Source organism: Mytilus galloprovincialis, chromosome 9 (genome assembly GCF_965363235.1).
Source record: "Mytilus galloprovincialis chromosome 9, xbMytGall1.hap1.1, whole genome shotgun sequence".
Classification (NCBI taxonomy): Eukaryota; Metazoa; Mollusca; class Bivalvia; order Mytilida; family Mytilidae; genus Mytilus; species Mytilus galloprovincialis.
The window spans coordinates 38,848,902-38,876,138 of NC_134846.1; the positions used below are offsets into that span (position 1 = coordinate 38,848,902).

At 32.3% G+C, this 27,237-nt stretch overlaps 1 protein-coding gene across 1 annotated transcript in view; it reads right to left on the reverse strand.

Annotated features, from left to right (window-relative positions):
- Positions 1-27,237, reverse strand: part of LOC143046550 (uncharacterized) — a 237,860-nt gene that overhangs the window by 23,895 nt on the left and 186,728 nt on the right. Inside the window, exons 56-66 of the mRNA XM_076219708.1 lie at positions 23,263-23,430; positions 19,839-20,000; positions 14,694-14,870; positions 12,945-13,127; positions 11,861-12,028; positions 11,170-11,325; positions 8,990-9,133; positions 8,284-8,445; positions 6,879-7,043; positions 6,573-6,731; positions 3,735-3,902 (exon numbers count right to left, since the gene is read on the reverse strand). Of these exons, the coding sequence (XP_076075823.1) occupies positions 3,735-3,902; positions 6,573-6,731; positions 6,879-7,043; positions 8,284-8,445; positions 8,990-9,133; positions 11,170-11,325; positions 11,861-12,028; positions 12,945-13,127; positions 14,694-14,870; positions 19,839-20,000; positions 23,263-23,430 (1,812 nt within the window). The remainder of the gene's footprint in view (positions 1-3,734; positions 3,903-6,572; positions 6,732-6,878; positions 7,044-8,283; positions 8,446-8,989; positions 9,134-11,169; positions 11,326-11,860; positions 12,029-12,944; positions 13,128-14,693; positions 14,871-19,838; positions 20,001-23,262; positions 23,431-27,237) is intronic.

Sequence of the window (27,237 nt, forward strand, 5' to 3'; positions counted from 1 at the left end):
AACTTAACTTAGTTGGTCTATGGTGGATAGTTGTCTCATTGGCAATTATACCACATCTTCTTTTTTATATTAAGTCCATTTATAAGTAAAATACAGAAAAAAATAGATTTGTTTTTTCCATAATTATTACTGGATACTATCTTATAATCATAAACAAGCTTCTGTCCAAGTTTCAAATTGGTACAAATCCAGGATAGTTTAAGAAAGTTATTAAAATTTCAAAAACTTTAACCACAGAGTGAATATTAGTGGACACCCCGCCCCCACCAACGCCGAAAGAATGTAGAATTGCTATGTCTCGCTTTTTTTTTTACTTAAGTCATAGGGTACACAAAAAGTACACATAAGTGTGTGATAATTGTGCCTTGAAAATATTTTAGCTTCAACACTATACATGTATTACTGTTAATTCAGAAATTATTGCTATGTTTTTATTATTGCAAAAACTACAACAGGGTTATAATCCTAATAATTAAAACTCGCATTTTGAATTTTTTTTATTGCAATTATGAGAGCTCACTATCTAATAAATGAAACACGAACCTGTATGCAGATTCTTTTGGAATCCCTATTATTTAACCCACATTTTTGTCTATCCTTGAAAAATCCCAATAATAAATGAACACTTTAATTTCTGAATTTACAGTATATAAAATCTAAACAGAAAAATTGTTAATTTTGGGCCAAAATAAAAAGATTGTATGTTTGCCCAAACGCGACCGACCCAAAATAAACCCGCCGACTCAAATTCTTTTTTTGACGTTTTTTAGAAGAATTTTTTTTTTTTGCGGATTTTTTTCATGTCTGCTCCGTCATCGTATAAAACTTAAAGTTTGTCGTCTTTGCGTTTGAAAGTAACTATGAATAAGATTAAAAGAAAGCGCATAAGAGATGCAGTTAATCGATATTCGATGTTCTCTGTTTTTATGTTCTGACTTAACGAACGTAAAGAAGTGAAACATGTGAAGTGGCACAGTTTTTTTTACGCTCTAGTTGTCTGTCATGTCTGTACTACCAAACCCTTACCTATATGCTCAATGTTAATTTTATCGTGTAAACGAATATCTGATAAGAATATAAGAATATTCAGGTAGATTTGTTCAAAACCATGTGCAATCGAATATTTTCAATGTTATTCTGACAGGAAATGGATCCGGAAGTTGCGAATATACAATCTTGCAAGAAGATTTTGTTTTTACTGAATAAAAAGGAATTATTTCTTGATAAATTGTTGTCTTTAACTATAATCTTCCTTTATCATGTGAATTAGATGCCTTTTTTTCAAATAGTTCAAATTTACAAGTCTTAGTTGACAAGATCAGTACGTTGCTGTTTGGGAGAATTTGATAAAACTATAATTGCTCACAGAATCAGAATATAATCTTAACTGAATGTAACTCCTTCTGAATAATTTATTGCAATATAAATATAAATCCCCTTTGACAAGAGAAATCTGGCTTTTGTCAGAAATATTTTTTTCACATGTGCAAAAGTAAACACATGTTATGGTGGGATTTTTATACAAATTTGTGAGGAAGTCTCTGGAACCTGATGACCTAAAAATAAAATAGTCTTCAGAAAACGTTATTATGCAATTATACTTTATCAATAATGATTATTTTCAAAAATTTGAACTTGATTATTTAAAGAAATAAAATTATAACAAATATGTTTTTAGTTTGGAGATTCTACAGAACATGCTTTGATCTATTTATAGCCAAATTAGTTTACCTGTGTGATAATGTTAAGAATTGAATGCTTCTTTTTGTAAATTTATTTGGGTGTATAAGTGTTGACCGAAGTACATTTTGTATGAAGCGCGGAAGCGCTTCATTCTAAAAATGTACGCACGGTCAATGCTTTTACAACCCTATAAAGTTACAAAAAGAAGCATTCGATACTTATAATTACATTTTTTAGCTATGATCATGAAAACACGAATTTTATATATTTTATTATTTAATTCACCTGTGCACTTTATTGTTGGAGCACATGTTATCATGAGTGAAAAGTTGTATTGAGCAATGCAACTGCTTATAGAATAACACGTAATGTGCAGTTAAACAATCAGAATAAAATATTATAATGAAACATAGATCTTATTAAAATATAAATTTTCAAAAAAAAAAAAAGACAAACTATGGATGGTAGATAATAATTCATTTAAAATATTTTAGGACATTTAATCTATTTTAATAGATATAGGGTTTAAAAACTGCAAACAAATTAAATCAATACATAGTCAGCTGATATTTTTTTTTACACAAACATCGTGTTGATGTAACTGTTGAAAATCACTTCATAAATCCACCAGCCCTTTCACACATGTAGCAATTGTCAGGGTTATAAACATCTCAGGATACAAATCATAAAGTAGACTAATTTATGTATAGAGGTTTTAAATTCATGGCTTTAGGTTGACTCTACAAAGGTTTTGACAAAAAAAACAGATGTACTGTTTTAAGATCTTTAAAAATTTTCATGCAAATTCTGAAAGAAAAAAAAAAGAATTTGCCTACCTACCTACCCACACCCAGTCATCATGGGTCGGGTTTGGGCAAACTGAAATATTTTTAATTGTGGCCTTGTATAAACACAATCAGCTAACTCTTTTTCGTTGATAACTTCATGATACAGTTATTCTACAGAGTAGATAATATTTGGTGTTTTTTAAAAGAAAATTAATAACATCTTAGTTTTGTTAAGGTAACTAGCAATAAAATGGCCAAATGTATTCTACCCTAACTTTTACTTTTCATAATTTCAAGAATAGTGTCACAGTTAGAAAGAAATAAAATGTAATAAAAACTAAGTTGTTAGAAATAAATAAAATGTAATAATAAACAGCTGCCCCATGAATGCATGATACGCCCTTCGTCTTGTGTGAGAAGTTTTATGCAATAATCATAAATAGTCTCTGAGATATGGCCCTTTTTTTACAAAAAACTCAATTACTCTAAATTTAATTTTGAATCATCACCAAAAAATATACAGATCTTTAGATTAATATAGCATAGAAGCGTGTAAAGTTTTAAGCAATAATCATATATCGTTTATGAGATATGGCGTGACATGTGAAAACCCATCCCCCTTTTTTACAAAAAACTCAATAACTCTAAAATAAAATTTTGAATCATCACCAAAAAGTATACAGATCTTTGGATTAATATAATTAAGAAGTGTGTGAAATTTAAAGTAATAATCAGAAATTGTTTTTGAGATACAGCGCGACATGTGAAAAATACACCCCCCCTGTATGGGGGTTGGGGGGTTGGAAGGCACACTATATTAATAATACATGGGTGATGGGTATCAGAGCAACTTTTCACACTATAATGCACTATAAGTCTCAATTACAATTGTCTGGGTGGCGGGTGCAGACAAAAAGTGCCTTCCAACCCCCCCATACATTTTTTTCTGGAATAGCCCTTATAAAGTCCCAAAACTCAAAAAGTTTAAATCCAATTATCACCAAAAGGTATACAGATCGTTTGAACATCATAAGAAACAACTATGTTAAGTTTCATAAAATTTGGATAAGCAATTCACAAGTTACGGTGAGACATGTGGACGCCGGACAGACGGACATTTGTATACCATAATACGTCCCGTCAAAATTTTGACAGCGTATAAAAACTAAGTTGTAACTTGCATAAAAAAAAAGAGGAAAATGCTTATGGTAACAAAGCTTAATCATCAAATGATGATGCACAAAAGTAACAATTAAATCTTACCAATACTGCAATCTGCAGATTTTGTAGAATTTGCAAACTCTGTTGTTTTATTAACTGGACACTTTGTACAAATATCAGCATTTCCAATTTTATCCTTGTAAAATCCAAGAAGACATCCAACACACTCTTTCTTGTCTGAATCAAACTGGAACCCAATAGGACAATTCTCTACAAAGATAACCACCAATAACTATATATGTAAAGAATAACATAGTCTTCATCACCTACAACGTTCTCTTAATGAGAACTATTGCTGTCTGAAAATACAATGCATAAACCAAATTGGCTGTTTGGGTTTGACAAGAGAATATATATACACATGTTTTATTTGAGAAGAAATTGGAGATGCCTTTTTGAATATATTCAAAGTTAAAGAAAACAATGGTTTTATTTGAAAAGGGGCACAATTCTGGCCCCCCTTTTCTTCAGAAAAATTTGGTTGATTATTTAGGGAATCACTGAAGCATGGCTGGAGTCCCCCCCCCCCCCCCCCCCCCCCCCCCCCATCTTTAAGAAAAGTTCTGGATCGGCCACTGAAGGAAGTATCATAGGAGCAATTATTTGGCCACTGAGATTGCAAAAATAGTTTATTTTGTTCAAGCCTATCTTTTTGTTATAACATGATAGATGAGCAGGTTAATAATTTGATTCTTTAGTGCAGAAAATTAATCTTGTGATGTTACTATGATGTTATTTAGTCCTGTTAGTATTTGAACTAAAATGGCCATTTCAGGCATAGTTTTTGGTAAAAAAAAGATGAGCAAAAGCTTCATCACAAATGAAGTTTTACACACTTTAACATCTTTGCAAACACATTCAAAACAAAACATCTTTTTGAGTAAAGCTGTTGATCATATTTAAATTTCAAAGATAATATCTCAAAATAAGAGTATTTTGGAAATTATTGCTGTTTTCTGCTAAATGAAAGAAAATAAAGTCCTAGCGTAAATATGTAAAACGAACTTTAAAAAAACTTTTAAGAAGGTATGTAAATTTAAAAGCACTAGTCGTTACTTTTTGAAAAGGAATCACCAGAATTAGTATTCAATCAAGTATATATTTCCCTTGATTAGCTAGGCCACACCAATTTGATTCCTTGTTCGATGGACCCGCCCGCATCTATTTTTTTCAAAACAGATTTTTTTTATTTTTTTTATATTCCCGCTTCCCGCATCCGAAAATGTAATCATGTCTATTTCCCGCACCGTTTTTTTTGTAAATATTATAAAAAGATATCAACATTGGTTTCTTTCCCCCTTACTTTATATTCCCTATCAAAAAATGTTCGTTGTTAGAATAAAGTACAAAGAACTTCTGAAGGATTTGCCTTCAACTGCAATTATATTATATGCTGGCAAAACAAAACTATCTATAGCCGCTGCACATGTCCTGATTGATCCAGGGGCCTGTCGTTCAGCAGTTATTGTTTGTTTATGTTGTTCATTGGTATTTTCCCGTTTGGATATATAAATTAGATCGTTGGTTTTCCTGTTCGAATGCATAGGCGGATCCAGGGGTGCCTGGCCCCCCTTTCATGGGAAAAATTTGGTTGATTATATAGGGAATCACTGAAGCATGACTGGAGCCCCCCCCTTTAGGTCAGTCAGCAGGCCCCCCCCTTAGGAAAAGTTCTGGATCCGCCACTGGAATTGTGTACACTAATAATTTTGGGATCCTTTATAGCTTGCTGTTTGGTCTGTATCAAAGCCCTGTGTAAAAGGCCGTACTTTGACCTGTGTTTGTTATTGTCAGGTTGAGAACAACCCTCCCTCAGACAAGGGGTCATTTTACTGATGTAGAAAAGAAAATAGAAATACCAAGGATTTGTATAGTTCTTCTATACAAAACCTTTGAAAACTTAGAATTTTGTACCCAAAAGAGGAGAGTTGCATCATATTTTAAACAACTTTTTCTAAAAGTAGGGTCCACTTATTTTGAATAATATTAAACTGTTAAAGTAAATGTCCAGGAATATTACAAAATTCTTCAGGCGCGGAACCAGAGTGGGGGTTCTGGGGGTTGGAACCCCCCCCTTTTTTTTTGGCCGATCAATGCATTTGAATGGGAGCATATAGCTGGAACCCCCCCTTTACTCTGGGTTGGGAACCCCCCCTTTTTAAAATGGCTGGATCCGCCCCTGTTCTTGGACATGTTTTGACCATTTAATACTAGATAAATATATAGTTCTTTGAGAAAATATGAGCCCTTTTGTACAAACAAATATATTATAACTTATATTGATCCCTCATAAAACATGTAAAAGGGATATTTATAACATTAAGGGGTTGCCCCCAAACTGATTATGACTTGGATGGAAAATTGTCTCATTGTCAGTCACACATACATAGACCAGATTTAATTATTTCTTGGTGAACAGGGAAAAAATACTTCAGAAATTAAAGAAATGTCAAAGTACAAGTTATAAATCAAGTTTTATTATTGTCAAAACCTACTATTTTATGTTTACAAAAAAAAATATAATCGCTCGCCTTTACTTTTCAAGCTTCGCCTCAAAAATTTGCAAATTAAATATTTTTTTATTAAAATTTTCAAATCGCTCGCTCGTTCCAAATTTTGGAGTCCAAAAATCCGTAGAACAAGAAATTAAATTGATGTGGCCCTATATAAAAAATTTGGCATAATATATTTAAAACTTTGTCAATTTTCAAAAATATCTTTATGCAACCAAAAACAGAATAGGTTATGGTAAACTCAATGTTTTGCCAAATTTATCAACTTTCACTTAATAAATTGGAATATTTCTGTTCTCTGAATAAAGTCCACAAATATAATTATACTCATTAAAACTTTTTCATGTAATGGTACTGATGAACTTACGGTAACAATCTGTTTGATCAACTGTTCCAGTTGAAGCTGTAGTGTACCCTGATTCACATGGCAAACATGTGATCATTCCATACTCTGGCTGGTATTTCCCAACAGCACATTTCTCACAGTTATTAGATGCAGTTCTTATATATCCAGGACTACAGTATTCTAGATAAAAAAAAAACAACGACTTTATAATGACCAATAAAATTACTTTAGACATGATTTCATTAATAAACCTGGACTACGTTTTGCCAATTTAAATGTCACACATATATAAAGGATTACAATTAAAATGTACAAAATATCACTCACCTACAGAACATCCATCAGCACTGGTTGTTCCAGAACCAGTTGTTGTTTTGTTAGCAATACAATCAATACAATCGGTATTACCAACAACTGATTTGTAGGTCTTTACAGGACAAACTTCACACCGATTAGATGTGGTGTTTTCAAACTTTCCTGGTTCACAATGCACTGTAATAGATAACAATAATATATTTTTCCTCAGGTATAAATTACTTATTATTTGTTGGATACTTGTTAATGTTGATTTCAAGGAGAAAAAGAATGTGTCGTGTCTAAAGTACACGAATGCCCCATTCGCACTATCATTTTCCATGTTCAATGGACCATGAAATTTGGTAAAAAATCTCATTTGGTATTAAAAATAGAAAGATCATACCATAGGGAACATGTGTACTAAATTTCAAGTTGATTGGACTCCAACTTCATCAAAACTACCTTGACCAAAAACTTTAACCTGAAACTCACACTTTCATTTTGTATGTTCAGTGGACCTTAAAATTGGGGTCAAAAGTCTAATTTGGATTTTGAATTAGAAAGATCATATCATAAGCAACATGTGTACTAAGTTTCAAGTCAATTGGACTTCAGCTTCATCAAAAACTATCTTGACCAAAAACTTTTATTGCTCCTGCTATCATATTAAAACTGTGTATCACTCAGACTGCTATCATATTAAGACTGTGTATCACTCCTGTTATCATATTAAGACTGTGTATCGCTCCTCCTATCATATTAAGACTGTGTATCACTCCTGCTATCCTATTAAGACTGTGTATTGCTCCTGCTATCATATTAAATCTGTGTATTGCTCCTGTTATTATATTAAAACTGTGTATCGCTCCTGTTATCATATTAAGACTGTGTATCGCTCCTGCTATCATATTAAAATTGTGTATTTCTTCTGCTATCATATTAAAACTGTGTATCGCTCCTGCTATCATATTAAGACTGTGTATTGCTCTTGCTATCATATTAAAACTGTGTATTGCTCCTGCTATCATATTAAGACTGTGTATCGCTCCTGCTATCATATTAAAACTGTGTATCGCTCATGTATCATATCTATACTGTGTATTGCTCCTGCTATCATATCTATACTGTGTATTGCTCCTGCTATCATATAAAGACTGTGTATTGCTCCTGCTATCATATTAAGACTGTGTATCGCTTCTGCTATCATATTAAGACTGTGTATCGCTCCTACTATCATATTAAGACTGTGTATCGCTCCTGCTATCATATTAAGACTGTGTATTGCTCCTGCTATCATATTAAGACTGTGTATTGCTCCTGCTATCATATTAAGACTGTGTATCGCTCCTACTATCATATTAAGACTGTGTATCGCTCCTGCTATCATATCAAGACTGTGCATCAGTCCTGTAATCATATTTAAACTAATACTTACAAACATTACAATCCTGTTCACTAACAGATCCAGATCCTGCAGTTGTATTACCAGCATTACAAGATGTACAAGTATTATCATTTCCACGTTCATCTTTATATTTCCCAACTTCACAAGGAACACATATTCCCATGTCCTTATATAAACCTTTATCACAAAACGCTGAAAAACACAAAAATTAAATATGTGAATATTAAAGATATTCGCTCCTTCTACTGAATTCCATGATTATGTTAGAAATTTCTATCTGTTATTCATCACTTGTGCACCAAATATCTGCTCATTACCTAAAGGCATAATGAAGCAAAATTTCATGAACTCAAAAGACACTATCCTTTCATTCTATCATATTTCAATTTTGGATAAAACCCTAATTTGGACTATATTTTTTAATCACATCATACAGAAACAAAGTTTAAATATCAATGATTTTACCATCAAATTAATTAAAGAATACAATGTTTATAAATGGGGAATATGTCCATTGGGACAGATGATGTCCCTGCTTGCATTTAAATGTAAAAAAGGGATAAAAAAATTATTATATCAAGAACATATTTGAGATTTCATCCAATTAAAAACTTCTTGTAATTCAGTGAAAAAGAAGCAAGTTGAGGTGAAAGTTTATTAGTTTTTCAATATTCCTTTCAAAATTTATAGAGACCATACTTAGTCTCATTAAAATGCATTTAATGATCAAACTTACTTTCACTACATGCATCATGTGCATCATTGGAAGTAGAGTTCCCTTCACATGCTATACAGGCTGCTATCCCTGCTGTTTGTTTGATATAGTTAGTCTGACAGTCAGCACAACTAACATTTCCTTCTTGACCTTTAGGGCAGTAAACTACAACAGACAATAAAAGATATGAACCAAACTTCGTTTGTGATTTTTACATGTTTTTTTAGTGAAAATATAATATAAAACTATACTTTTTACATGATAATGTTTTTTAATGCAAACACCAGAAATTTTGCCAGCAATTTCTATGTATCTATAACTGTCAAAAATATCATAGCAATTTTCAAATGTTAATAATTGTATCCTAAAGAGAGAAAACATGAACAAATGCATATTCAACCTTAACTACATTGCAGAATTTGCAGTAGCTGTCTCCTAATAAATGATAAATTTCAAACCCTTAAAACTCTATGAAAATTTTTACCTTAGCTGGCAGCCATTATAAAATTCTAATCAGCTTAAAAAATAACTATAATGACCCTCAATCATGGTTTCAGAATTATAAATATAAAAAGAACCCTTCTAAGATGGCCATGGACCATACAGCTCCAGGCAACACAAGTAAAAAGGACCTTGTATGTCAAATGTATGTTAAAGATTGATTGATTGTTGTTGGCTTAATGTACAGAGTAAGGTACTTTGCCATCAATTATTGTTTCATTATGTTCGGTGGTTCTTAAGAAAAGTCAATTTTAACAAAATCAAAAACACAGACTATATGGTCATGCTACAGATGCAAAGTGATGACTTTAGTCCAGAAAGATAAAAATATTTAGTATAATCAAACAGAAAGTTGCTATACATCACATACAAATAACAACTCATTATCAATAATCAAAGCAATCCTTTATCTCTGTAACATGTAACAAAAGATACTGGCTGAAGAGTATACAATGTGATTGCAGGATACTCTTAGGATGCACTCTGTGGGATGGGGTGTGACAACCCTAGTACAAGAGTCAGTGATATTTCATAGAGACATTGACCAGCTTGTAGAAAGATGACTGCTAGGCTACTATTCAAATACCTTGAAAAGTCAGGTGCAAGTATAATGGTCCTTCATACATTCTTGGACCAGCTTAAAGAAAGATAGCTATTTTGATACTATATATGTAGGACTCAAATCTATGACGGGTTCCAAATCTATGGCAGTTTCCTAATCTATGGCAAATGTGATGCTACAAACGCCAAACAACTCAAATCTATGGTAGATTTTTTTTCCCGTAAATCTATGGCAGATCTTTGAAATGCATCACAATTGAATAACGCCATTTTACATCGTCAACCCTGCAAAAGTTTGCGGAACCCATAGATTTGAACACAATTCCAGATATATGCATTTCCCTTGACAACAATTTGCGGATAGTCTCAAGGAGGATGTGACCTATTACTAGTATCCAGAAGGCAGACGAAATGTGCTATATCGGCCAAAGCTTTTTTCATCGAATTTTTAGAGAAAGGAGTTATAGAAAACATTTTACTGTCTACGGCTGGCAAAGTTTATAACGTGTAAGATAAAAAAAAAACGAATATCAATTTGATTTAAATCGTCATTAAATAAAAAAAAGATGCATTAAAGAAGAAATAAATTTACATGTACTTGACTATTGAAACTGTTCACTTTTATTTATCATTTCTGTTTTATAAAAAAAAAATACCTTCTTGTTTGTTAAGGGACTTACTGGACTAGTTGGTTTAATGAATGGGTTAAACAGGTACCATGCAAAGATTAGAAAATGTTTATTTTTAAGGGGCACCTCATTTCAATATTGAAGTCTGTATTAAGGTATATGAATTCATCATTCATGTTTTATTTTTACTATTACAATTTGGTTGACCATTATGGAACTTTTATTTCACAAATGTTTATAGACATGCTCCCGTTGTCGTACATGTCCACTTGTTTAAGACAAATCATTGGTCGTATAGGTACTGCATTATTTTCCATTTGCAATAGATTTGGAAACCGTGAACATAAATCCGCCATAGATTAGGAACTTACAAAACTTGCCACAGATAAGCATTGTAAAAAATCTGCCATAGATTTGGGATTGCATGACGTCACATTTGCCATAGATTAGGAATCTGCAATAGTTTTGGAACCCACCATAGATTTGAGTCCTACATATATATATACATACTTTGACAAGCAGACTGTGATGTAGATGCTGTCTTGCTAGTATTTTGATTAACAGAACAGTTCAGACACATATCAGCATGTCTGTAGGGTTGGTATTGGGCAAACCCACAGGGTTCACAGTTATCTCCACTTATGTAGTGTCCTGGGTCACAATCTCCTGAAAGTAAAGAAAGGAAACAATTCATAGCATAGTCAACAGCAAATTCAAATACAAGTTTGAACTGAACTGACAGAACACCAAATAAAGATATAAAACTTGTTTTTCTTTTATTTCAGATTTTACAATACTTGAGGATTGACAAATATTTTTTCTATCCATGAAGAAATAACATCAAAATTGTGGTGCACACTGAATATGCAGGTTATTTTAAAGTGTGCACTACATTTTTTATGTTATTTCGAATAGACATAAAATATATCAATTCAATTCTCAATTCCATTTTAATCCGGAGTAAACCATGAAAAAATATTGATCACGTCACGGTCACATGACAAAATTATGTCTGTGAGCTGATAAACAAAACAATGTCAGTCAATCAGAAAACGTGTTACATTCAAAATTAAATTATATAGATTTAAACGTTTTGTCTAATGTGGCAAGGATTTCAGGAAAGATATGATTGACAAACAATAACTCAAATTAAGAGTCTGCATTTATTACATTGAAGTAACTAAATGGTTTATTAACTTACTAAGTGTGCAATTGTCAGGGTGTGTAGACCCCATTCCTTCTGTGGTCCAATCTTCTGAACAGTTATAGCACATTCCAAATCTCATAGTCATGTTTCCATTACTCCATGTTCCCTGAGGACAAGCTGAACAGGAAGTTCCATCATTCTGCTGACCTTCTTTACATACAACTGTAAGACAGAAGAAAATGGGTTAAAAACACAAAGCATGTTTTTTTAACAACATACCCCTATTACAGGAACTAGAATCTGAAATGATTTCAAAATTTCACCCTTTTTTTAAGAAAGATTTGTTCAAAACATACTTTCATATGGTTAATAGAGATATCCATATCACTTCTGTATTGTACAGTTTCTCTAGATATCTATACAATTTTTTTCAAGGTAGTATTCAAAACTCACGCAAAAATCATTACTAAAGGACAAGAAATCCAATAAGAATTGTCTCACATGAGTGAGGGATTTACAAAAGATATTGACTTTCCAACAATGCTCCTGTTTGATTTCCACTATCCACTTCAGCTTTTAAGATACAAGACAATTACAATGTATCTACTTTTACATCATGTTCTATTTTTGTAATCTTGGTGGCCTTGTTGACCGCAAGATAATTCCATGAATTCACTAACATAAATCTAAATACATTGAAATCAAATACCGTTTATTTATAATTTATTTTAATTGTTTCAGAGGCAAAGATATTGTAATTAGCTAAAAAAAAATCATTAAAGGGTTGACTAATGTATAGAAATAGTCATCCTTTGGTCTTGACAAGAACTCAACAAAAAAAAGTCTCATAATTTTGATTTCAACAGGGTAGATTGATCTTGACATAACATATTGAATATTTTTTGCAATCATTAAATTCTCTGTACATATTAGAATTTTCAAGAGAATTTCTTGCAATGTACCTATGTGTTCATTTTATACAACTGGTTTTGTTGTTATGCCAAATGAGCTGAAAAACAGAAATAGTTGCCAGAAAATAAGTCAACTTCTTTGAAAGGGCTTAAAGAAAGGAATATTCATTTAATAACATAAATTGATACAGATAAGTCATAGCCATAGGACATAAATAAGAACTTACGGATACATTTGTCCACACTAGTAGATTTCACATCCATAGTACCCTTCTGTGGACTGTTAGTATTAGCATTACAGGGTAAGCATGTGGTATCTGATTTTGGTAACTCGTCTGGTTGATAGGTATCCATACCACAGTCTTCACAGGCTCCTGTGTTATCTAATATCTGACCTGCTTCACATTTACCTGTAATTACACTTGTACATGAACACAAAAGTATGATCAGAGAGACTTTCACATTAAAACTAGAGATTCTAAAGCAACTTCAGCAATGGACGCTCTCAAGCATTTCAGACTAGAACATAATTTATTACTAAAATCTGTTTGTTGAACTGGCATTGACAGTTTTTAATAAAGAGACTTGTAATTGTTTATAGATATTGTCTTGCTTATCATTTTTCATTTAAATTTTCTCTATATCTCTTTACAGTTTTATAGGCCAGTGATTTTATGTGGAAATGAGCATCAATTAATATTTCCCGAAATTTGATCTTAATCTTTAAAACAACTTTCCAAGAGACTAGGACCATATAGTGTTACCAATTGTGCTATAGTTGTGTGTTTAAATCTGAATTATGGTTCTGAGAAGTTTAAACTGTAAATTTTGTTTGGAATACTAATAATTGTTAAATTATATTTCCTTAGTTTCATTAACTTATTTAAAATGCATCATTTAAAACATAATTATTTTGAAATTATAAAATTCAATGCAGCTTTCTGCAACATTTACTTGATTTCTATACTGCATCCATTGTAATGATGGCACATTTGTATTGGTAGAGGAAGCCAGAGTATCTAAAATGACCTCAGACACTTGGCAGGAGACATAACAATTCTCGTCAATTAAGATTAAAGTCAAGTGCACCTGCCACTAGTGGGGTTCAAACTTTTAATCTAAGTTTTGACAGGATAGTGATTACTGTAATTGGAACAAATTGAATCACTTGGTAAAAAAGGCCCCAGTTTGTATTGAAAATTTAACTTTACAAGTACTCTTGGATCTTTTTTCTTCATTAAGGATGTATAAATAACCTGCCATTTCCAGTCTGTGTTTTTCCAAGATGTCTTTCCTGCTTTATATTGATCTGATGAGATAAGCCTATTTAAGCTGATTTTAATAGTGTGTTCTTCTGTTGTGTGGTAACACCACTGTCCAAGGATAGAGGGAGGTCTGAGTGTTCAGTAACTTTTAAACCCACCACATTCTTTATGTGCCTGTCCCAAATCATCAGCCTATAGTTAAGTAATTTTCGTTGTCTCATTTGTTTTTCAATCTTTTGTGATAAACTAGGCTGTTTAATATATCTCCATGAATTGTTTAAATTTTTTTATGCTGGGCCTTTTATAGCTAATTTAATGGTAAGGGTTTTTCTCACTGTTAAAGGACGTATGGTTGCATTTAATTACTTATATTCACTTCATTTGAACTTTGGTGGATAGTTGTCTAGTTGGTAACTATGCCACATCACCTCATTCTTATGTAAGCATATGAATGCAGTCCTTACATAACTATGTCCAATAACCTTGTTTGTATAATTAGTCATTTTGTAGAAAAACTTGAACAGAAATAACTTTTGGGAATAAGCAACAAACATCAATATGTATTAGTCAAACATGTAGCATGTGTTTCACAAAGATATGCAAACATGCATATTATTTGTAAAAATATATGGGACTTGAATGCAAAAGAGTAATCAATAATTTATGTCTGAAATGATTCATAACATAGGAATGAACCTTAGAATATCTTACGTATTGAGCACTGGTCTATTGTTGTTCTTCCATCAAGTTCAGTCGTGTTACCACCTGTACAATTCTGGCAGGGAAGTAATATCTCCAATTCATTATTGCTACGATAAGATCCTCGTGGGCAATTTCTACACGTTTTTGATTCAGCAGACACAACTTCCATTCCAGGGTCACAATAAACTAAACAAAATATTAGACATCAGTAAATTAACTATTGTTTCAAACATAGCTTGGAATCTATAAAAACTATAATTGTATTCAAGAAAATAAAAATTACTTCTTTTTTCATTTCACAAATATAAATTTCCTTTGAATCAAAATAGGACTGTACTGACAGTTACATATTTTATATAAATATATAAAACACTTGAGGACTACTACAGGATCCTGAAATTTCTTCACCTAATTTCGGTCATTTTGAGATAACTTAAAAGTTGGTGCTCTTTTTCAAAAAAGATTTCAAAATCACATTACTGAGTATGGCCATACTCATAGCATCAACAAACTTGTTTTAACTGCTTGTACTTCATGAATTTTCTCACCATTTTCCTAAAATCCTTCAAGAGCAGTTAAGGGAAGGTAACAGTTTGAAAATGAAATGATTTTAATGACTCAAAATGATAAATTTCTCAGACATCGCTAACATTTCTTTCAATTTGAAGAAAACTAAAAACCGGATGTTTTGTGACAATACTAAAACAAGTAATTCCAGACTCATTTTGTTCATTTTTTGATAATCATTGTACATGTTTTATTAAGTATGGAATAAATTTGAATTTACGATTAAGTATCTAATCTCTGGAAGAAAATTAGATGCATGTGTATTACAAAGTAAACAAGTGAAACTGTGAGCTACTTACTGCACACTAAGTAGCTTACTAAGATACCCCTGCCGCAAGTGGATAATTCTAAAAGTGTAAAAATATGTAAAGTTGTTGAGGGATAAATCTGAAAACACATCACACGGTATAGCTGACTTGTATAAACCTGAAACCAAATTTCAGAAATCCTTGTATTGCAGTTCCTGAGAAAAATGTGATGAAAATTTTTCAACTTGGCTGTGATGTATAAAATCATACAAGTGTTTGGTAAACAAGAAGTTGTCAAGTGATGAATCTCAAAACGCATCACACAGTATAGTTGACATATATGTAGGACACTTAAGAAGGATGGCGTATCACGCTAAAGTGCGATGGTTGTTTGTTCGCTAAAGTATGATGGTTTATCACGCTAAAGTGTGATGAACTAAAAGGATAATGTTAAAGGGCTTAAAGTATTAAAGAACAAGGATTTAAACAAAGAGCTGATAGCTCTGAGGTGGAAGAAGATGAATAAAAGGTAACTTGAATTACCATAAAAGCAGCCCCACTAACCCAGCCTGCTTTGTTCCATTATCATTATGACATATTTTTTTTTCTTCAAACAAGAATGTGTCATAAGTACATGGATTTCCCATCCGTACAATTATTATTATTATTATTATTATTATGCAATATTTATATAGCGCATTATATAATTTGAAAAATTACCCTAAGCGCTTAACATGAATAAACAAAAAATAAGATACATAAGGTAAAAGCAAAATATACAATCACATAAATACAATTTCTGAGCAGTGGCGTGTAAAATGAAAACATTGATTGTCGGTTAAATAGAATAATATAAAAGAATGTACAACCCACACAAAAAATATCAAAAATTTAAAATTAATCAAAATGAAAGAAAAGTAAAAAGTTTCAAAAAATAAAAATGAGTTAAACAAAATTTAAAATTTCCTCTGTATAAATTTAAAATAATGATTATCATTAAACCACAGTGACTCAAGTATTAAAAATTATTAAGTAAAAGTTCACAATACAATCAAATAAATTTCAAAATTTACAAAAAATCAATGAAAGCACTTCGGAAAAAATATGTCTTAAGATCCTTTTTAAAAACGTCAAGAGATTGTTCATTTCGTAAGGATGAAGGTAAGCTGTTCCAAAGAGTTGGTGCGGCAATATCGAACCGTCGTTCACCATAGCGTTTTGTCCTAACATCGTTTGGTAGTCGTAACAGCATGCTTTTCTCCGATCGCAAGGCTCTACCAGGTTTGTAATGTTCAACTAATTCCTGTAGGTATGATGGTGCCTTGTCATGAATTGCTTTAAAAATGTACAGCAGGAGTTTGTACTGACAACGAAAATGAACCGGTAACCAGTGCAATGAAATGAGAACAGGTGTTATCATTTTCTATATTCAGTGGACTGTGAAAATAAGGTAAAATCTTGTATTCGGCAGTAAAATTAGAAAAAAGATCATATCATAAGGAACACATGTGTTCTAAGTTTCAAGTTGATTGGATTTCAACTTCATCAAAAATTACCTCGACCATAAACTTTAACCTGAAGCAGGAGAGACTGACAGACCAGAAAACATAATGCCCATAAATGGGGCAAAAAAAATAGCAAGACTTGTTACATACCTGCCAACTTTTGAAAGTTCCAATGGGTTTTTAGTGTGCGACAACAATTTAAAAGGTTACAATTTTTAGCGAAGTATTTTGCACGATCTGGATTGTCTAGAAAAGGTGTCATATTTGTATGATGAGCTTACATGCCTTTTTCTTAAGTCTGTTTGCATGATTTTAGTTATTGAATCAGTAGAAAAGATGAACATGTAGCTAGAAGAACTGGGTTTATTTTCTTGTGTAAGAATATTAGATGCTTGTTGAAATTTCCAATTTTGAATTATACACAAAGATGGACCTTTAACAGGTTGGGAACAACACTCCAAATGAGGGGTAACCCTCATTGGAAGAACATTACAACCACTGTAAAAATTGAGCACCTTTATATTCATATTATTTGATGAAACTTTTCCCCAAGAACTATGCATCTATCAAGTATTAAATGGTCAAAACATGTCAAAAGAATTTTGTGATGTTTCTAAACTTGTATCTTCTTTATTAATTTGACCCCTTATTTAGAAAAGTTGTTCCAAATATAATGATTTTTCCCACTTTTTGAGTTAAAAATCCTAAAAAATTTCTTTCTTTCTTTTTTCAACAGTAAAATGACCCCTTGTTTTAGGGTTAGTCCCTCATTTAAGGGACATCACTCATAAAAGGGGGGAAAAGGGGGGGGGGGGGGGGGGGGGGTCCCAACCTGTTTGTTGGTCTTTGTGAAAAAAAGAATAGTACATTGTGCTTTAAATGATTTAATTGAATACAAAAATAACATATGTTACAACTAGTATTATGTCAATAAATTAATGAAAAAAATACTATTTATTATCTTTATGGTTGTACTGCATCATTGAATTTTGTCAATCAGCCATACTTTTATCCTTAAGATGTGAAAGAACCCCCTTGCAGATGAAAATTCACATACCATGTTCACGATTTTACAACTAGATGAAAAAAACACAAGTTCAAAATCTAGCATGTTAGAATAATCTTCAGAGAAAACGTTTTTGATTGGTTTATTAATTTGATCATGAAAAAACACAGAATTTGATTGGCTGAACACGATTGCCTTACCTTGGGAACAAAATAAGGAACAGATGATTTTCACTAAATCGTGTTTTAGGTTTTTTTTTAAGGATACCCTTAATATTAATATTTTTTAATAAATGCAAGGACGTATTATAAAACGTCCTTGATAAGAGTAAAGAGAATGAACACAAGGCGAACGTATTATACGGGAGAAAGAACTCAGGACGAACAGACCAGAGTTGTCCCGATACCAAATTCATGCATCTCATGCAATTCATCACTACAAATATCTACATTAAAAACATCCGGTTACAAGTAAACAAATAACGTTCATGTAGATGAAATGGAATCTAATAATTTACATAAATAAAAGGGTACATATTTACGATAGTGATTGTTTTTCAATCCTAATCTACAAATTAAGTGATTCAGATGCTTAATCATGTGTAAAAATCGGTGTCAAGAATCGGAAGTTGTTTTGAAATTGTAATACACAGAAACAGATGCGGCATACAGAGGTGGTGCAATGATTTTAAAGTCTGCCCCATAGGTCTTCAGAAGACTTGAAGTCTTCTTCCACCAAAAAATAGTCTTGTACAAGGTTTTATGACATATTTGATAGGCTTTATAATTACCAGTAGGCTTAAGTGATCATTGTTTTAAATTAAGAAGAACAACTACGTAATAATTGCTAAAATGGTAATTTAGGTGTGACACAAATCTATATATCCTGTATATGTTCTTTTTAGTTCTGGCCGGTATCACATGTTTGGATAATTGGTGTAGCTTGCCGTCCACAGTCTCCACAGTAATGTGAACATCTCCTCTCAGAGTCGTCATTGTAAATTACAAATACAAAATTCGTTCTAATCTTTTAGCAGACAGTTTATGATTTATGCATGGAAACATGACATACCTTTATTTTACCGACTTTACTTTTCATTAAAATTGACAATATTTGAACGGGGATGGCAAAGTTAAGTGCAACATAAACAATGATTTCAATGTATCCGTTAGCTTCAAATAAAAACAGGCTAAAGGATACTTATGCGTATACTTTTGTATAGTAAGATGGTCGACTGCAGGACAAAAGTCCTTCTTCTAGCACCGAAAAAAACCCACATTTGCTTTTTGTTTGTATAAAAGACTGTTCACGTCATAATCCATAGTACGTTTATTACGTCTATACTTTTGCGGACCATCACATTTTAGCGTGTGTAGGCATCGTACTTTAGCGTAGATCATCGCCCTTTAACGTGACCATCATACTTTAGCGTCCCCAACGCACTTTAGAGTCCTACATATATAAACCCTGAAACCCAATTTCAGAAACCCTTGTATTGTAGTTCCTATAAAAAATGTGACGAAAATATTCATGGGACGGACAGACTCATGGATGGATGGATGCACAGACAGAAGTTAAACAGTATACCCCTCTTTTTTGCAGAAAACATGGAAAATTGTGGCGAAGAAGGGTTTGGTGTTTTTAATTAATATTACAATAGCTGATATATTTGTTTAGCAGATATCCGATTAGGTGGAGTCTACTGTACCATCTAAATTATGTTCTTTTCAACACTCTAGGTCTAAGATTTCAATCATATAAGTCTGTAAACTATAAACTAACTCACAGAAAATGTTAAATTGTTGGCATCATTGTACTTTCTACTTACAAGTGCAGTTATCTATATGGGTTCTTCCTAAAGCATCTGTCGTGTATGAGGTTGGGCACTCCTCACATTCATCCTGTAATTTTTCTGACTGATACCATCCAAAAGGGCACATCTCACACTCATTTGTGGTTGCATTACGAAAGTTTCCAGCATAACATATTTCTAAAGAAAGTATGGCAAATAATTGAGATTTGAAACAACCCGGCCATTTTAAAAGCAGATAACAATACATGTTTATCATTTTCTCTCCCAATTTCATGGCAATTGTAACTGTTAAATGCTAAACTTTAATCAATATAAACAATAAATCCAAAGTTATATGTTTTCTTTTTATGATAAAAAGTTTCTATTCATTATTATGCATTTTGCTCTATCTTTTGTCTATCAACTAATCAAGACAATGTAAAGAGGTGATTACAATGTATTTTACTCTGCTTTCAAGGGCAGATCAAGCCATTTTTAAAAAGGGGGATCCAACCATAAGTCCTAATTCAAAAGCATTGATCGTCACCCCTCCCCCTTTTCCGAGATCTACCATACTTTTATATGAATTAAGATTCTTGTCAGCTGAGTATCTTTTAAAAGCGTTGTCAGTTAGCTATAAGCTATCCTTTGAACTGTTTTGACAATTTGCATACTAAACACCTAATTGACAGAAAATATCATAAGGACAATTATCATAAGGGGTATAGTTCCCAAGTTATAATGTGATAAATGTCATCTATTTTGTCAGGTCAATTTATTCATTTTGATCTTCCTATCTTAAAATGGCACAAGTTACTAAATCTTGTCCAGAAAGTTTACTAAAACTCTCAAATTTAATTTATTACATAATACTCAAGTTTCATCGGAACCAAACAAATCAATGGAATTGTATCAACATCTAATTTACCATCAATCTAAACCTCTGAAGACTGTTTAAACCCTGAGGTAAAATCCATAACGATTTTTTTCTGTTTGATTTCATATCCCAGTAGATACCGTTCCATACATTTTTAAGAAAATCAAATGATATGAGCAACTTCAGTAAATTTTCTAACAATCTGTATTACAATAAAGTTCTAGCTCAAAACCGTAAGTAATCAAAGAGCTGAATAGCTCTGAGGGGAAAGACGGCCCTTGTTTCTATTTTTTTAATTTTTTTTGGAAAGGTGGGGGGGGGGGGGGGGGGTATCTTTTGATAGTCTTCATATAAAGAATGATAAAAGAGAACAGCTAGAACATGCAGAAAGGTTGACAATATTGAAATCAATTGTTGTTTATGTAAATGCATTTCCTTAGTTTAGGATTCAATTTGGACCAATGGAAAAGATCTGCATCTTCTAAATCTAAACATTTGATTAAAGTTGATAGTTAATTATCTAAAATTCAACTGAATTCTGTCATTTCACAACAACTACAATATTTTTTGATATCTTGATTGTTTACCACTGAACTGCAGGCTAGGGCCATTTTCCATTTTTTGTGACAGTACTCTTGGATTTTTAATTTTTTTCTTAGGAAAGTGTGGACTGAAAAATATATTCAGTTTTAAATTTCCATTGATAAAGTTCCCAGTTACAACTCTCATCACAGGGAAACAGGTACTAATAAAAAACAAGATGATTGATGTAAACTGTGTGAAGCTTGTTTCCAAATGCTAACTTTGAAATATTTGTAAATTTCATGAATAAATAGGTTGAAACTACAAAATGCAACATTTTTAATTTTATTTTTTTTGTTTTTTTTACCATTACAATGATTATGTTGGTACACAAAAATTTAGTTTTAATGGAAGACTACTAATCCAATGAAATGTCACATTTTAAGTGTTTAAATACATTAACTTTTATTTTAGTGGATAATTACTCATCAGTTGAGGTGCTCCTGAATTGGAGAAAGATTCTCAAAACAGAATTTTTACAGAAAAAAATCAATAAAATCGTTTCTCTCCCCTATCTCATGTAACCCCACGATCTTTGTTTACTTTGAAAGTTGCAAACAATATTATGTTTAGATTTAGCAAATACCAATTTGTAATTAGTGCACGATCTCTGGGAATGATTTAAATAACCAGTGAAGGATATCCCTGCTTCTGCATAGTGTGGCATTCCAAGAATGACGTCACTATAAAATACAATGTAGGTTGGATATATTTAGAATATCTCGTCATACTGATTTTTCCGGATTGTAAAAGAAACGTAAATAGTGTAAAGGAGAGCTCAAGATACGATAATTTCGTCAGAAACAAGGGAAATGTGTAAAAAAGTGTTTAAAGTCAAACTATTCATTTCTGGGTCTCCTTCTCTTCAATCTAAGTAAGATTTGTTGGGGGGGGTTTTCCACACTATAAAAACAAAATGAATGATGTGAGGGAATGTCACTCTGGTCAATCCCATAGGGGATTGACGGCTTGAAGCCGTCTTTCCCCAAAAACAAGATACAAGAAACCATGTTCCCTTTGTGGGACAGATTGATTAGAGGACAGAAAGGGGTAAAAACATCATTTTTATTACAGGGGCATAATGTAATTTTTAAATATAAAGCCTGGGTCAAGCCTTACGGGATAGCACGAACAGACGCCTAATGGATGAACATAAAAATTGTCCATTGACAAAAATGTTATCCGTTGGGAGTCTGTTGATCTACTGACCCAAAAAAACAGAGGCGTAACGTAACGAATGCGTAACAGACACAAACTGGATATGCAACGTACGAGAAACAGAAACGTACCGGACAGAACAGATGTGGAACATACATCCAACGGACGAGTACCACATAAAACTAACACCTAACGGAAGCGTACCGGATAAAAGGGATAAACACGATATAAGGAAAAATTAAAGGCGACAATAATAATACATGTAAATCGCATAAATATTCAAAATGTTTCTGTGTAACTGGTTTTGGTTTGTTCTTCAAAATGCAACCAAGGAGTGTCTGGTCTGAATAAGAGCTGCTTGATTATGAAGACGTGCCCTTACTCTAAGATCTATTAAGAATAATAAGAACCTTAACCTTAAGAAATCCAACATACCAATAATTGGCATTTCTGAGACGAAATTTTCAATTGACATTTATCCGTTTCAGATCTGTTCATCATCCGTTTTATCCGTTATATCTCCAGTAGAAGTGTTTCACATTCATTCAACATCCGTTTTATATGTTAAATGTCCGGTAGAAGTCTGTTGGTGAATTTATCTGCCAGACCTCCAACGGATACAAAACGAAAACGAAACAGATGAGTAAGGTACAAAATTTTCCACCGGACAGAATGGACATCGACGGATAAAACGTAAGTTAAATGGACAGGCAACATATATGAACGGACATCTAACGGATGTCTAACGGACATCAATGGATTGAAAAAAAGTTATCTGTTTGGCACCCGTTAAGGTGTGACCAAGGCTTAAGAGATTCATATTACAATGTATTATAAACTTACTTATTTTGCAGTCAGATGCTGAGGCTGATTTCTCTCCTTCTGTTGTATTTCCTGGCTTTACATCCTCACAACTTTTACACTGATCATCTTCCTGTGTCCTGTAGAAACCCCTTTCACATACTTTACAGGATCCATCTGATTGTAGTTCAGTTCCAGCATCACAATCCTCTGAGAAAGAAAACAAGTATGTCACTTCTCTACATTCTAGGCTGATTTATACTGAAGAAATGATTTTTAACGTTTTGAGAAACAGTATGATTTGGTTCTGCTCAATCCTCTTTTGTTCACATATATTTTTTGCATTTAATAAATCTGCTCTTTTTTATACTCTTCTTATATCTAGTGAAATAAAACAATATAAAGTATAACTCGGCACATGTGTTTTCCTTAATTAACCTGTGTTTACAAGGTAAAATGAATGTGTGCAATGGTAATCACAAGAGTGCACATGCTGAAATGTCTCGTCTTTACTAATCATTGATATTATGTTGATAGTCCTAAATATAAAGCTTCATTACAACTGTCACATACACTTAATTAACCAAGAAAACTAAACATTGACCAATGAACCATGAAAATGAGGTCAAGGTCAGATGAACCATGCCAGGCAGGCATGTACAGCTAACAATTCTTCCATACAACAAATATATTTGACCTGTTACTTATAGTTTAAGAAAAACAGACCAAAACACAAAAACTTAACACTGAGCAATGAACCATGAAAATGAGGTCAAGGTCAAATAAAACCTGCACGACTAACAAAAAGATCATAAAATATTTCCATACACTAAATATAGTTGACCTATTGCAATTAGTATCAGAAAAGCATATCAAAACTCAAAAACTTAACTTGACTACGTATACTGAACCATGAAAATGAGGTCAAGGTCAGATGATAATAATAATAATAATTCTTTATTTAAGGCGAAGTGTACGTAATTGAACTACACAATGGATTTTTTTTTAATTTTACATGTAGATTCTGCTTGTAAAAATAAATCGGAAAATGAAATAAAAAAAGGGGGTAACCGTTTTCGTTTTTGAGATATGAGCTGTTGAAGTTAACAGCATCATACACCAAAATTACAAAGGATATATAGGGAAAATCGTGAAATTCGGCAGGAATTGTTACATTTCCAAGATTTTCTATTTCATTAGACAATCATTTTTTTTTTTAATTTATGAGGCGATTCTAAAATGTCGGAGGAATCGATTGGTGCAAAGAAAGTCCTTAGCAACCGTGCTACTTTTCAAGCTATACCCTGTTAAAGTTGAATCTTGAGTGTAAAAAAAAAACAAAAAAACAAAAAACAACGACAACGTTATTGACGTCGTCGCAACAGTTACGACGCTTCATATAGTCCTTTACTTGTATGAAATATATACCGTTATGTTGGAGTTCGTGTTGCTTGGTCTTTAGTTCTTTATGTTACGTTTTGTCTATTATATTCGGGTGCGTGCGGAGATCGACAAGCTAGAACCATTTTACATAAGTCTTATAAAATAAAATTTCCATTATAGTTCTCCACGTAGTGTATAGCACTCTTAACTAATAATTATAAGTAATTTTAATTTGAGACCATTTTAATTCTTATTTGTAAATATATGCAGTTGTTTCTTAACTTTTTCTTACAACCCAGCACATATGAATTATTATATATCTTTTAAAACTTTATAATGACAATCCTATGAATTAATTATGATATTTATTATTTAGTGATTATTATAACTAAATTCAGTCATCTGTATATAATTAATTGTTTCCTTATGTTTTAAGGTGTACATAGTTGCTAAAACTATACCCTTTGGGTAGTGCTCCACAATTAATGGAGGATTATACAAAAAACTGAACTGAACTGAAAAAAAACGGTTGACATTTTCTTCATTATGAACTAGAACTATTTTCGACCTTGGTGCCTTATTTTTTGTTAAAATCTAAACACTGCGACGTGTTTTCAAAATCTTTGTTCCCATAAAACTTCATTTCATCAAGGTCTCTTCTCAGAATATCAGCCATCTGTCTGGCACAGGATAACAAATCAATATTTAAGTAAATTTAAGTTGTGTGGTAATTCTTAGTACATTTGGGTAAATTAATCTTATCTTTGTGCCGCATAAGCATCTCTATAATTCAACACATCCCTGAGCCACGACATTATATATTTTATGCATTGCATGCGCTTCTTTTTATCACAATCCAGACCGGCTAGTAACCTTTGTATAACTTTACACGTCTGAAGACGAATATTTGCGTGAAAAATTTTTGTACGATTTTTATTTCTGGAAATCAATCTGAAATCTACAACAGTCCATTTCCGAAAGTCGGGCTGGACCTTAACTTTTATGTGCATTCGCGATTTACACAAATTGTAACCCGAATAATTCAGTCGTATTATTCAGCTGATGTACGAATGCTACATTTCTCGTGTGGGAGAAAATCGGACATGGAAAGGGCTTGAATTATTCGAGTTACTCAAATTGAAACTCGGGAATATATTTCTAGCTGTTCGGAATTCGCTGAAACAAATGACTGTTTTTCGGCATTACGGTATTGAATCAATAAAGATACTAATTATTTCTTTTAACAAATTCGAATACCAGTCAGTTTATAGGACTTCAGTTTGAAATAGGGGCGGCAATCCATTCATTTTATCCAATCAATTGGAAAAAAGGGGGGTCAACATTGATAGTCAAAAAGCCTTGAAATATTCGATAAAAAATGTTGAATGTAAATTATATGAACTCCAAAGTCTCATATTATAAGACTAGTAAACCACAGGCTTCTCAATTCTTGTATGATCATGAACTAGGTGAAAACCTAGAGCTGACCGAGTGCGAGATCCTCATGGATAATCATCGAGGTCGTTAAACACCCCTTGCAGTAAACTTTGGTTAAATTAAAAAAAAAAATCGAAATGTAATAGTCTGAACACATTTCACCTCTCATTCCACTAAATATCAAATTGCAGTTACAAGTATCACAAAACTTCCCTGACCTCTTTTCTTTAACAATAATAGAGGGAGGAGGGAAGGAGGGAACCAGATCCTGAAATCCCGGGCTTTTAAACACGAAATCCGGCGAGGTCCCAAATTAAAAAAAATTTAAATCCCGACCACCCAAAATTCGGAAATAGAATTCCCGGATCCCGAAAGGGTCAATCCCGAAATCCCGAGCTTAAAAACACCCGATCCCGGAGTTCCGATAAAGATCCTACCCTCCCCCCCCCCCCCCCATAATTCTATTCATTCATAATCTTGAATTGAGACTTGATACTTCAAAATTACATTCTCTAATTTTGATTTTGAATGATACACACAGGCACAATGAAAGAAATCAGATTTCGCTATATATCTCTTCGAAATTGGAATTTGTGAAAGAAGAAATGACATGTTATATTTTATTTTACATGTGTACTTTCAATTTCAATATAGTTCTAAATTTAGATTTAGTTTTCCCATAAATTGCGGACGGAATAGAAGACACCTGTTTAATTTTTGCACATGTAGAAAAAGTTGAAAACTGGGAGTTGAATGACATAATTTTACTTATTTTAAGATAAATGTTAGAGTGAGACAATTTTTAAGTTACTGAGTAATTTTTGCGGCATAATTTGTTTATTTTTTGTTTGTTTTCCGTCTTTGTTCTTCCGACTGGTAAGTTTTGCACTAGTGGTCAAATCATTCTCTTGGTATCATCTGATTTCTTATATATATGAATATAAATCATGTCCTTAAATTTTCAATTGCACAAAATACGAACATTTTAACGTCTTTTTAATTAAATAATTAAATTCACACGTCTTTCATTAATTATTTGTAACCTATTATAAAACTTTACGTTGAGTACTGTGTTTTTCGTTCAAGACTACGGCTTTTTAAAACGATATTGTTCGGTCAATTCTAAATCTAAATTCATTTTAATTAATTTGATATCAATAGAAGAAAAATTGTTACATGTTTATTTGTTTATTTGTT